Source organism: Poecilia formosa, unplaced genomic scaffold, assembly GCF_000485575.1.
Source record: "Poecilia formosa unplaced genomic scaffold, Poecilia_formosa-5.1.2 Scaffold209, whole genome shotgun sequence".
Taxonomy (NCBI): domain Eukaryota; kingdom Metazoa; phylum Chordata; class Actinopteri; order Cyprinodontiformes; family Poeciliidae; genus Poecilia; species Poecilia formosa.
The window spans coordinates 335,668-349,513 of record NW_006800148.1 but is presented as its reverse complement, the minus strand read 5'-3'; the positions used below and the strand labels follow the sequence as shown (position 1 = coordinate 349,513).

The 13,846-nt window shown below is 39.9% G+C and overlaps 1 protein-coding gene across 2 annotated transcripts in view; it reads right to left on the bottom strand.

The window, feature by feature from the left end:
• Positions 1-768: 768 nt before the first annotated feature.
• rbl2 (retinoblastoma-like 2 (p130)) overlaps positions 769-13,846 on the bottom strand; it is a 17,128-nt gene continuing 4,050 nt past the window's right edge. Inside the window, exons 6-22 of one of the 2 annotated variants that reach the window (XM_007567488.2) lie at positions 12,190-12,350; positions 11,744-11,808; positions 10,707-10,878; positions 10,472-10,635; positions 9,184-9,296; positions 9,001-9,104; positions 8,257-8,394; positions 7,736-7,894; positions 7,547-7,655; positions 6,192-6,449; positions 5,400-5,584; positions 4,533-4,709; positions 3,888-3,959; positions 3,703-3,802; positions 2,850-3,073; positions 2,404-2,574; positions 769-1,719 (exon numbers count right to left, since the gene is read on the bottom strand). In XM_007567488.2, coding sequence (XP_007567550.1) covers positions 1,552-1,719; positions 2,404-2,574; positions 2,850-3,073; positions 3,703-3,802; positions 3,888-3,959; positions 4,533-4,709; positions 5,400-5,584; positions 6,192-6,449; positions 7,547-7,655; positions 7,736-7,894; positions 8,257-8,394; positions 9,001-9,104; positions 9,184-9,296; positions 10,472-10,635; positions 10,707-10,878; positions 11,744-11,808; positions 12,190-12,350 — 2,540 coding nt within the window. In that variant the 3' untranslated portion in view covers positions 769-1,551. The remainder of the gene's footprint in view (positions 1,720-2,403; positions 2,575-2,849; positions 3,074-3,702; positions 3,803-3,887; positions 3,960-4,532; positions 4,710-5,399; positions 5,585-6,191; positions 6,450-7,546; positions 7,656-7,735; positions 7,895-8,256; positions 8,395-9,000; positions 9,105-9,183; positions 9,297-10,471; positions 10,636-10,706; positions 10,879-11,743; positions 11,809-12,189; positions 12,351-13,846) is intronic. The other variant, XM_007567489.2, reaches the window with a different exon arrangement.

Sequence of the window (13,846 nt, the reverse complement as noted above, 5' to 3'; positions counted from 1 at the left end):
TTTTTCTGCAGCATGATCGGTTTTTTTTTCACCGGAGGCGAATATGGTTGAGGCACTCTATTCATTGCCTAAGTTACATTAATAAATGTTGCTTTGGCTTTATTTGTTTATTTTTTAACTTGCTTGAATATGACTGACCCGGGACAGGTGGTTCTTTGTTGCCCCGAAATTCCATCTCGGGGCAACACAGAACCATGAGCACACCTAACGGTCTAAACCTGTTTATATCATCTATATTAAGAGTGATTGCAGCAAGGAGAACCATGAAATGCTATCTACATGCTAACTTTTGGGAGGCATGGCAGAACCCCCTCCGCCCCCCCAAAAGGTTTTATCCTACAGTCACAAGCTTAAACATGTGACGTTTGCTCAACTCTGCTGGTACTTTAACTAGAAATGCGCTTTAATTGGGAAAGACTCACGCCTTCCTCAGACCTGGTATTAACTTGCCTGACTGATCTAATAAAAACATCACCATAACAACAATTAAATTCCCCAGGTCTGTTGATGTTTCTGTAACACTGCAGAAACTTTAAACCAATAATAATTATTACTGGAACATCAGCTTGGCCAATAGTAATCAGAGTTGGATTTTTATGCTGTTAGCTTAATTGTTTGAACAAAAAACGGATATGTCAAAAAAAATATATAATGGCTGCTGTTAAATACAGTAGAGGATCTGTGATGCTGTGGGCCTACGTCATATCATGAAATCTTTGGTATATCAGGACATGTTAAACAGTTAAATAGAAATCTGGTGGAGCCAGGTGGGTTGGAACTTTTTATTAAACTATTGTTTTGTTTGTTGAACACTTCAAAAAAACTTGCAGGATGTAAAAAAAGTACTTAATTTACATCACCTCCTTTAAATAGCTTTTCTCCTCTTATGTACACAATATTTACATAATCTTTCTCACACTTAGCAGAGGAGATGGTAAGCTAGTTACACAGACAAAAAGATGTAAGCAGAAACTAAATCTCAAGTTATACTTAATGTAGAAAATTGTTTGTTCTACCTGTAAACTTTAAGTTACATAGAACAAAATGATATTATGTTATTGTAGATAATAATCTAGTAACAGATATCTGATAAAATTAAACGAGAAAGAAATGAAGAAAAGGTAAATGGATGGAATATGGATATAAACTGGTGTTCTTCACTCAGACAAATTAATACATGTTGAAATGGTTTTATCACATAATTTAAAATAAAACAAACTAAAAAGAAAGATGTTTTTAAAAATATTATTTACAAAAAAATCCAGACCAAAACAAATGAAGTAGCTCAGATGGACGAGGTTCATTAAGAAGTTTGCTTTTACAGAAAAACTCTAACTGTGGCAGTCAGTGATTATAATAATTAATAAAACCTTAAAAAAAAAAAAGACTTAAACTGCTGAGAATATTTTCTGGTCAGATCAGAAACTGGAACGTTCAGTTCAGTTTAGTTCAAAGAAAAAAAAAGAAAGTGGTCAAATCTCTTCAAACTCCCACATTTAGCAGAACATCCGCTGTCGAACATCCCGTCTGCTCGTTGCCATGGTGACGCCGTCAGTGGGAGGAGCTGCGGTCGTTGGCGATGTCCTGCAGGCGGCGCAGCAGGGTGGTGTGGCTGTCGGGACAAACCCGTTTCGGGGACGCCTCCTCCTCTAGGGGGATGCTGCGCTTCCTGCTGGGAGTCTCTCCGGTCCGGATCATGCTGTTGATTTCATGGAGGCGCTGCGAAGAACGGACACAAATTAGACGGAGAAGGCGGAATATTTACTGTATTTAACCGGCTGCGCAGGACAATTTTTTTTATTTTTTGCCTTAATGCGACCTGTATCTGATATTTTTTATAACAGAACACAGGTCGGATTTTTTTTAGATGCGACTCAGGCCACTTTGGATATGTGGTTCTAAATCCGACCTGAATCAGAAGAGCCAGGTCGCATTCAGCCAACCTGAACGTCATTGATACTCGACAAACGTCACTGTTCTGCGTCCCTTTACGAGCAAGTGGGAAGAAAAACAACAACCATGGCGGACGATAATGAGGATTAAGTTGTTAATGTGCTGGCTGCGGTCGAACAACAACTTCAAAATCATGAGATAAGCTCCGCCGTTAGCATCCATGTTTACTTCCTTCTTTTTTATGGCGGGGGCAAAACACTGATCACGTTGGCTGCGTGTGACGCTATTGCGCCCTCTACTGCGTATGCGGGACACTTTCAGGTCGTTTCACAGGAGGTCGCATACAAGTCGCTTGTAGCTGGAAGTATGGAAGCCCGTTCTTGCCACTCTGATAAAATAATTTTTTAATTAAACTATCTCAATGAGACCTGTTGTGCATCAGTTAAAATGACGGAAAATAAAAAAGTCTGGCGCGACCTCTGGACGGTGATGCCCTCTGCTGAGTCTTACGTTGGGGGGGCTGGTGCAGATGTAGTAGGAAATACGATCCCGGTGGGTCGGCGAGGGGGAGGAGTCTGTCCTGTGAGGCGAGATGTAAATGGAGTGTTTGCTGGACAGCAGCATCCGACGAGGGGAGCCCGTCCTCAGGGTGGGGTACGGACACAGAGGGGGGGTCTCCACCTGCAGACAAGATGAACAGAACAGCACAGGTAAGATACAAGGCAGGTGGCATCAAACGTTGACTTTTGACCTGTGCATTGAACTTTGTCAATAGCAGAGAAATGAGATAAAGTCTCTCTTTTCCTTCAAAAGAGCTGAAACTCACATTTAGGCACCAATTTTTCTTTTTTAACATTAAAACCTCAGCATCTTTCAAATAAAAGGTTCCGAAAACTGAAAATTTTAGCTAATTCTTCATGGGCTTACTACTGATAAACCAATGAGGAAACACATACCCCAGCAGACGGTGAGCTTGGTGAGTATCTCAGAGCAAAGCTTCTCATGTGTTTGATGTAGACATTGTTGTAGAAGAGGATCAGATCTCCTCGTTCGTCCTCTTCCATGGAGGAGGAGAAGTTTCTGTCGGAGGCGCTGGTCGGAGTGGAGGCAGCGCTGTCGGACTGCGGAGCCAACAAGGTGCTGCTGGAACGGATAGGAACTGGGCTGATGTCGCCACCTGCTGGCGGAACGTCAGAGGGACACTAAGTTAAGCGAAATTCAAATTTAAAAGGACAATTTTATAGCTGTTTTCCTCTCATGTTTCGGTTTAATTGGGGATCAAAGTTGCAATATTTGTTAGTTTTTCAGCTGTAACGGTTCTCTTTCACACTGCACTGTGTCAAACGATTCAAACCTTTTGAAAAACCTGTTCCCCTCCTCACCTGTGGTGGCGCTGCACCAAGAACCACTGAAGGAAATCACATGAAAACCTCTGAAGAAGACACTGTGCGCTACTTCCTTCATCATGAAGTGTAAACAATAATGGGGTAGCGTCAGATTTTAGGGATTGTTGGATTTCTCTTTTGTCTTTGATAAAAGTAATTTCTCCTGATAGCGTTTGATTTACCCAGAATCCCCTGCGCTGTAGTGTACCTCCTGCTTTTGGAGCGGCCTTCGGTCCTCTTGGCGTTCACACATACATTCAAACTGCACCAGACTTCGCTTCAACCAGACCGAGACCGAGGATTTTAGGCGGACCAGAGTTCACTTTTTTAGTCCACATCGGATTTTGATTATGAGTTCAATTAAAGCGCACTGAACAGGGCTGGTGTGAATGCATCTTTAAAAACATGCTGGTCTGTTTCCCACCTGGATCCTGGCTGCAGTCAGCCGCTGCGCTCCGTTTATTGGCATCGCCGCTAACGGAGGCTTGCCTTTTCCTGCCTGAAATCAACACGCTCCTGTACACCTGGAAAATCACATAGAAGTCAGTCATTTGTTGTCCTCTGAGTCTGGATGTGAGCCGGATCCTGACTCAAAGCGTGGGATCTTACGTTGCTGCTGGCCTGAGGCTGAGTGCGGTAACACTTCATGATGTTCTGGAAGGACCGGTCTTCTTTGGTCACCTGATAGAAACAAATTGTTACTTCATGTTTGTCCACAAGATCACATGGTAACCGCTAAGTGCTGGATTAAGACGTTTGTAAAAGACTTTTAGCTAAAAATCTCAAAATAGAAATAATATTAGATATTACAGTTTCAAAATGAGAAAACAGTCATTAACTCCTGGATCATGGTTGCCAGGTATCTTCATATATTTGCACTATTTCAAAAATACTTTGTCCCATTTTGAGTTTTTGCAGTGTGGGAAAGTTTTTTGTTGCCATTCAGAAACCACGTGCTGCATTTTTGTTGGTTGTGCAGGAGGCTCTACTGCTGCTTTTCAGAGATGTTCAGTTGTATAATTGCTCATCTGTTAGCAACCATTTTCTTGTGTGAGTGCAAACGTTGAGTTGGGAGGTGAGGCCAGCAAGTCGTCCTAAAGCAGCTCATTCTGCACTGACCAGACTGAAATTATCTCATTATCTAAGGATGATTTTGTGGAAAACATGTTTTGTGTAGCCTATGGATCTATCCTGACCTGTTCAAGGAACCACCTTTAAAACTTTCATTTGGGTGTGTGAGCTGCAATCACACACCTTAGCCATGACGTAAACGGCACACATGAGCAGCTGGTCCATGTGACGGTCCTTCATCATGTCGGTGCAGTGAACCACAGAATATTCGAAACACGTCCAGATCCTCCTCCTCAGCTCCGATGAGATGTCCAGTTTGGCACAGAGGTCCCTGAGACGGACGCTGGCCATGTGATACACCTGAGAGAGGACAGGTCACTCAGTCAGCACTGCAAAAACACAAAGTCTTACCAAGGAGTCTTGGTTTCTATTGCAGATATTTTATTTCAGGGGTTCCTAAACTCTTCCATGCGATGGCCCCCCAAAGAGCATTAACCTCTGACCAGTGACCCCCTTTCATTATCCCCATAAAACGCTACAAAATATGAAACATCAACTTTTAGAATGTTTTTTCTTTCATTTAGCATAAATGTTGCCTCATACCTTCTGATTTTAGATGGTCATGAGTTCTCTTAATTTTATCTGGCAATACATTATGATGTTATTACCAGATAATACAATTTTTCAGCATAATTCCCTCTTTTGATTTATTTTTATTTCCCTCCAACTTTCTGAGTCCCCACAGCGCCACCTGGCGGCCCCCACGTCTTTATACACATTAAATAATAAAACCAACTTACAAGTAACTTTTCTAAAAGATATATGAGTTTGTTTTAAGTCAATCATTTCTTAATATTGATGAAAAAGGATTAGTTCCACTGGCAGACTATTTCATTTATAACATAGGAAAAATGTCTTGATTTAAAAAAAACTCCTATAGTTAGCTGAAAAGTTACTTATGCTAGTTCTGTCTTATTTGAAGTGTACTAAGACATTTGCAGTAGAAACCAGAGAGTCATCAGTGAGCGTGTGCAGAAAGAGGAGCGCTACCTTCCTGAAGAACAGAGACAGAGAGCCTTTCCTCAGCGAGCTGCTAGCTGCTTTAGCGGCCGGTTTGGTGACGGGTGACTGGATGGTGAGGGTGCCGGTCAGAGTCTGAGCTGAGAGTGGCTGCAGCGTGGCTCCACCCATCTGCACAGGGATCAAAGTGATGCTCCCGCTCTCATTGGCTATACCTGCAAAGAGTTCAAAGGTCAATCAATCAAGCAAGTTTATTTTGTATAGCACATTTCAGCAGTTCAAAGTGCTTTACATCATAAAAACACAAAATTACAAAGTCACAGAACACTGTCAGTAATTTAAACATTGTATTTAGTCAAGTGCCGTCGCTAAATTTTTCAGAAGACCTGAGGGGTCTGGAAGGTTGCTATGACAACAGCAGATCTTTAATGTGTTGTGGTGCTGATACGTTCAGTGATTTATAAACTAACAACAGTATTTTAAAGTCTATTCTCTGAGCTACAGGGAGCCAGTGGCAGGACTGTAGAACCGGGTGATGTGCTCCAACTTCCTGGTTTTAGTCAGAACTCCAGCAGCAGCTTCTTGATCTGACTAATGTTTTAGTCAGACCTGTGAAGACGCTGTTGCAGTAATCAATGTGACTAAAGATAAACACATGGATGAGTTTCTCTAGATCTTGCTGAGACATTAATCCTTTAATCTTAGAACTGTTGTTCATGTGATAGAAGGCCGACTTTGTAACCATCTTTATGTGGCTCTGAAGGTTCAGGCCAGAGTCCAGATCCCCCCCTGTCTTGGGTAAAATCCCGCTCCGAGTCTCACCCTGTAAAGGAATGGTCATGGTCTGGCCGTTGTTGGTGGTGACGGTGAACACAGTCTGTCCAGCTGGGATGGCGGTGACGATGCTGGACGGACCCGTCTTTGGGATGGGGGTCTGCGGCGGGCTGGTCAGAGCGCTGGAGCCGGTGGAGGTGGCGCTGGGCTCGCCTTCCACCGGCTCAACAAACAGACGCCGACGAAACCCACCAGTGGGGGGGGAGTTGTACCTGTCCTGCAGGCTGGTGGGGGACGGAGACACCCCTGTAGCAGAGATGAGTAGTAACTAGTTACATTTGCTCAATTACATTTACATGAGTAACTTTTTTTTAAAAAACATTTACTTTTAGGAGTATTTTTACTGCGCTGTACTTTTTACTTTTACTGCAATAATTTTATTATGAAGTATCTCTATTCTTATTTGAGTAAAATTTCTGAATTCTCTACAAACTGAATGAAGAACAAATAAATTCAGACACTTACCTGCAGTTTTGTTAGTTTGATACATTTTATACTGAAAGAAACTGATTTAGAAATTTTCTCTTTCGCCTGTTTTTATTTTTTGTTACTTATTGTCACAATAACAAATTTTTCTGGATAATAAATTGTCCCAGAAATTATTGCGATAAACGATATTATAGTTTTGAGACAATTTTTAAGTAATATAACAGTAATGGCAAAATAATAATGCAAGCGCACATTCTCAAAGATCAGTAAACTTTAAATTTTTATTAACATTTAAGACTGGAAATGGAAGACATTTTAAATATCCAAAATAATTAAACAAAACAACAAAAACCACAAATACAATGAATTATGAAAAATCTGTAAATAAAATTGTCGTTAAAAAAAAGGGCTAGTTGAGACCAAAGACTTTTGTCATCCAGTTTTTGGTAGAAAGAAATTATAAATAAATGGATATTATTGTTTGTTTTAATTTATCATGCAGTTAATTGATTTATTGATTATTGTGACAAACCAAATAAATATAAATACCAAAATGTCCACTTGCCTTTATATTTTGGTCCGTCTGATAATGTAATTCTTAAATATTAAATGATTGATAATTTGATCAGTTACTCAGTACTTAAATAGACTTTTTACCAAATATTTTGCTCGGACGCAGCTGGACTTTCAACATGGCGATGACACCGACCTGTGCTGAAAGCTGCAGGATGTGCCTTTTTATAAAGGATGTTTTTCACATTTGGCTCTTACATGGATGGATACTTTTTGCCTTTACTTGAGTAGTACTGCTAAATTCTGCCCATATTAGTTGGTTCTTTATTATTTTTTGCCAAAGGTATTAAGTGGAGGGTCCAATGAGCCTCAGTTTTCAGAACCCTGAGTAAAAGTGTCACCTTTGACGATGCTGTTGGTTCTAAGATCAGGTCCAGACTTGACGGGTGTGAGGGGAATGCTCCCGCTGTTGGCTTCCTCGCTTTGCTCCAGATACTGAGGAGGCATCACCTGAAATATTAATTAATGGTTAATTTGGAAGAATTGTGTCTGTGTGGTTTTTATACGTTTCTGTTCTGCTGCCTACTGACCTCCTGACACGAAGGCACTTTGGCTGAACGGAGGCTCTGCCACAGCGGGGAGTCGCTGGTCCAAGCCAGACTCTCCAAAACCTGCTCTTCCACCTGGTTCAGGTGCTTCACCACCTCCCGAAACAGACCCTGCTCTGAGCGCACCAGCACCTCAATCACCTGCACATGCACACAGATAGGTTTAATTAGAGAAATGTATTATCTTTATAGCTGCACTTGAGCATGTTGGTTTGTTTTTGATTAAGCTTAACCAAACTCATGACTCAGCTCCTTTTTAGTAGGTTGAAAAAACAAGTTCAGGTTTATCTAAGTTATATTAATATAAGCTACAGTCAGATTTTAGCCAGATTCAGATAATTGGTATGTTATTTTTAAATGAGCTAGGTTTAGCATCGGTTACCTTATATAACATAATCTAAATCTAACAATCTTATTATGCTCATATTGCTAAACTATTAGTTTTTAGCATTTGTCCGAACTTTTTTAATCAGTTGTTCTTCATCTGTTTTACACGTTGGTACCTTGTAGAAATGATAAGCAGGGAGCTGGAAGATGTTGATCACATTGGGGAAATCTCCCGGAGGCCTGTAGGAGAAAGTGACAATCTCCAGGCAGCAGGCCAGCAGAGAGCGGTGGAAGACGTCCTGCTCCAGAATACACTGCAACACACAAAATACAGGCAGTTAACTCCAGTCATTAAGGCTGTTTCCTCTTAAAACTGGAATTAAACAAGAAGAAACAACTGAATATTCATAATTTATTTACGTCTGGCTTCCAATGATCAGATGCAACTACATGGAAAATGAGGGGTAAAATAAATGTCCAGAAAACCCTAAAAATCAATAGGAAAGTCTGTGAAAGTTGATCAGGGGTTGATCAAGAAATCGGCACAATACTAATTAAGTTTATTCACCTGTCATTTTACTATCCAGTTAAAATAAGCCCTGGTCAGGTTTCAAGGTTCTTTGCATGGTTACATAGGAGTTAGCATCACTTAAACCCATAAGTTTGACCACTTTTGCTGAAAATGTGCAATAAAACTGGCACGAAAAAGTGCAGTAATTTGTTACTTTTGGGTGCATTTCTCCAAACACAAAATTGTGAAAAACTAGGAGGACGAACTGATGTAATTTGGCAGTATGCAGATAAAAACTGCTTTGATTTAATTCATAAAATAACATGTAAGCAGACATGTTATCTTAAAGGATCTATTAATGCATTTCTCTGGATTCTTGGAGCAACGATCCGGTTGGCGCTGCACTCACAGACAGGTCAGCGTCTCCCAGGATCATCTTCTCTCGCTCTATGATGGACTCCAGGATCCTGTAGTAGAGCGCCTCCGCCAGGTGGAAGTACTTCACTGCCAACTCTGTCAGGAGAAACTTTATTAACACAAACAGGCAGAACGAGTGAGCGAGGCGTTGACTGGTGAGGAACCATGTTTCCACCTTTCTCCATCACTTTGGTTTCAGCGCCGCTGTCTTCATAATGCTGAGAGTAAACGCCAAACATCTCCTTCAGGCGCTGGCTGATGACATCACTGGGGTCTCTGGCGCAGCCTCTGGGGGTCAAAGTGCACAGGGTGAAAAACATTGAGATTCAAACCTTTGACAGTATCAGGGTCGGGCTAAGATTTTTGTTTTTTAAACTCTGAACATAAAGTTATAATATTATCAGAATAATACCGCAAAGAAAGTAATAAAATTATGAGAAAATTTTTGGTTTTATTTAGATAAAAGCTTTGATAGAGTTTTTAAGATCTGATGCAACCAGCTGGGTTTAAACAGGTTGTTTAAACAATCGTTTCAAAGTCCTGCTACTGGTAATAAAGCTAATTTGATGCTGATGGGTTAATGATAAAATATTTTCTTATTTGTCAAACCAACAACAAAGTATAACTTCCTCATTTTAATTTTTGTTTTATCTTTTTTATATAGGAGGTCTCATGAAATTATCACTTAATTCTCCTAACATTACAACTTTATTATGGTGATATTATTACTTTATTCTATTTATTATAGTGACTAATTTCCCTTGTTATTACGACTTATTCTGGTATTATTATGACGTCTCGTATCATTATTTTATTGTCGTATTATCAGAACTTTGTGGTACGAGTCTTTTATAGTATTATTACAACTTTATTCTCCTAATATTATGACTATTCACTAATTATAATTCTCATGTAGTTACTACTTTTTCTCATCTTACTACAACTTTACAGTCGTACATATTTTCTCACATCTTTATTCTTGTTTTATTACAACTTTTTTATGTTATTACTATGACTTTATTATCTTAATATTGACTATTCTCATATTATTACAACTTTATTATGTTATGAAGATTTTCTCGTATATTACTTTTTTCTCGTACTTTTACAACTTTATTCTCATTATCACTTTATTGTGGTACAATTTTACGATTATTCTCGATTAATCTCTTACGAAGTTTTTCTCATATTATTACTACTTTATTCTCGTATTTTATGACTTTATTCTAGGATAATCTCAAATTTATTCTTGTAAATTTATGACTTTATTCCTGTCATTTAAAATGTTTTCTTCTTAGCCAGTGGGATCCACAGAAAGCTGAACATCAACAAACCTCAATAAGTTGAAGCTGAAAACAACATCGAGTTAAAATTCTCCCTGCTAAGGTTTGATTTACTAAAAGCGGTTAGCAGCCTTGCAGCGACTCCTGCTGTCGCTACACAGGAAGCGTTGGGTGCGTTACCTCAGAGTCTCGGTCAGCTTGGCGCTCGGCCCGTGTTTGGTCCCTGACAGCAGCGTGTGAAGACGGCCCACGCTCTTCATGGCGTACGACAGTGGAGACGACAGTCGGACCTCCTGGACGTACTTCCTCCCCGTCAGCGGAGTGGAGACCTTCAGAGCCGAGGCCTGGAGCGAGCGGAGACGATCAATTACAAGAGAGGAGCGGAGGAGACAGGATGGGCAGGAGGGAGTCTTACAGTCAGGTTAGTGCTCAGCCTGTAGGTGGCGCTGTCCTGGCTCTCCATCCCGTCACAGAGGCAAGGCCCGGGCGTCCCGATGTTCTCATTCGCCCCCTCTCCAGTGAAGATCCTCTCATCCAGACTGCCGGTAGCCAGAACGTGTTCCTCATAGAGCCGGCTGAGCGACAGGCTGACGAGGCAGCAGGAGGAACATTTTTATCTTCTATCATCTCCTTTTCGAACAAATTCAGTAAAATTTAGCGCTTTCAATGTTGACTTGTTAATATTACATAATGTAGATAAATTGACCGACATATTTTGACCTAAAATGTGGGGGGATTACCTGCAGCGGCGGGAGCAACAAAAGCTACAAAAGTTTAAACATTTTCAACTTTCCTGTGTTGCGTCGCGTGGGCACATCAACGTGCTTTAGCTCAACATTTTACAGGCGGCGGCTCGGCTGGATGAGGACAAGCGACTGTCGCCTCAGTCAGATCCACAGGAAATGACTGGAGAGTTTCTAAACTAAAACAAAATTACTTCCTTTAAACCTTCCTGAATATAAAAACCTGGAAGACTGGGAATCTTCAGACATGTTTGGCTTTAGACAAAAAACATTTTTTTGAAAATTTTTCATATGGGCAGTTGCCCAGGGCGACATCAGAAGGGGGCGACGCACACATGAACAAAAAAAAATTAATATTTTAACTGTCAGCTGTCCCTTGAATAACTTGGCTACTGTTTGTATACCAGTGTAGTGGAGTAAGGTTCAGTTAGTTACTGTTGGATACTGGGAGACTAGATTTCCTGCATTCTGCTGCAAAAAAAAAAAAGAAAAAAGAAATAATTGTTTCCATTTTAGTTGTTGCAGTGGAAGAAAAGGAGTGATTTATCTGATTACATTTTTAATCAGTTAACGGCACTGGAAAAAATTGCATGTCAACTGGCATGACTATTTGCCTTCTTGTGTTTTTTCTGTTTTTACTTTTTATTGTCTGTTTGAAATAAATAAAGCTATTTAGTGCGGACTGTGACTTCTGCATGAGGAAACTCACAGACTGTCTCCAAAGTTCATAGGATCCAGAAAACCAGTCAGACCGTCTTCCTTTCCTCTGAGAATCTGCAGAGAAAACGAAAAAAACTGAGTTTCAGTCAGATAAAAACACAAGGAACAAGAAAATTTGGTCTGATTTAACTTCAGACAGTGAGAAAAACAACATACATCTCTGTCTTTTTATTATCTTTAAATATCTAGTTTCAACTGCAATTAACATTTCCAAATTTAGGCTTTTAATTAAACATTAGGTTGCACTTTAATACTTTATAAAAAACCAAGCACTTTTTCAAGGATTTCAAGCACCTGATTGATACAACATATGGATGTCAGTTTAGTTTTTTCCTTTCAGGACTTTTTTCATGCTCAGTGATTCCCAAACGAAGCTCACAGAGCAAACAAAGTCTCATTAAATCTTTCCACAGGTAAAGCAGAGCTGGGACCGACCCGCTTGTGGAAGAGCTTCCGGATGAACGGTTTCCAGAAATGCTCTTTGACTCCCTTGGCCTCCAGCACCAGGCCGTCGTGCAGCTCACACAGCTGCTGGATGAAACAGAACGGGCCTGCAGACGGCCTGTAGTCCTTGTTGCTGAAGTCTTCTGGGAGACCTGAAGGATGCAGGAGACACAGGCAGCTCAGAGGAGATCTAAACAAGCAGAACACCACCACGTTTCAGACAGTTTCTGTTCTGAATGACCTGTTTGTTTGCTAGCCACCTACACTGTAAAAATACAAGTGTTTTAGGTCTAGTTCTAGTGCAAACATCTTATTACATTTCAAATAAGGCAAAACTAATTTAGAAGAAACTTTTCACCAAGATATGGGAGCTTGTTTAAGTCGATAATTACTTAATATTGATTAAAAAGTACCTGCTTTTAGACATGTTATAAATGAAATTCAATAGAGATTTGTTTTGTTTGATTTCATAAATGTGGGGTTTGGGCTGGTTGACCTCTGATGACCTCTGAAAGCTTTTTTATTAATAGCGACACAAAAAGTTTTGCTGCACAAATTTAGCACAAGTGCTAAATTTGGCATACATTTTTAAAAAATAAATTATTTCAAGTTTAAAGGTCAAAAGGTCATCCTGTACTCCCACCTTACCCAAATCAAACAAAGTTGGTGTCAAATGTTTGTGCCGCAACATTTTAAACATATTAATACAAATGTTTCCAGAGGTTATTAAAGGTCAACCAACCTCCAAACACATTTACCAAATTAAACAAAATCGGTATTAATCAACGATACTTCGTTTGTGCAGCAAAAATTTCCATTTGTGCTGCTTTTCTTTTTGAAGATATTACTGAAAATTAGTTTGTTTGATTTTGTAAATCTGGTGAAACTAAACTTAAAATTACTTGGTAAGATTTTGTGATTTTGCAGTGTAACTGAGCTCTTATTCATCCAGGAAGAAAATGCTCTAAAACCCAAGTGTTGGGTCGACAATTTGGGGTCACAAAGACGATATTTGCTCTAATTTCTTTAGTTGAATCTCAGAAAAATGTTAAAAATAACACAGTTTGATAGCTAAATAATAAAACGTTTTAAAATGTGTGTTTGGGATCATTCAACAACCCAAGGAAAACCGCAGCCCGTCGGTCAGTGTGTCAGACTGACTGACTTATTTATCTGTTTTTGATGCAGAGGGTGGAGCCGTTTCCACGCTTCGGTTCAGACGCACAATAAACTCTGGGTTCAGAGACGGAGGGTCTACAGGAAACACAGGAGTCAACAGGAAGTGAGGGCAAAGCTGATAGACTCCGCTGCAGGATTTCCCCTGGAATCCTTTCACTTTTGATTTATTTAGGTGTTAAACTGAACCCGAGCCGATAAGCAGACTTCCTTCACCGAAACACAAGTTTAAGTTTATGAGCCGTTAAAGTCATATTTCACGACTCGGAGAGACAAACATTCAGAACTCTGAGAGCAGAAATGTTTTTTTTAGTCTTACAATTGTGAATATTCAAATATTCACAGTAAAATGAATCAGCAAAATGTTTGTCGATACTTTCCAGATACATTTCACAGGAAAGCTGTCAATGGCTGCGTTTACATTGACCTTGAGCAAACTGGAATTACAAAAATAAATTCACCTAATAAAAAT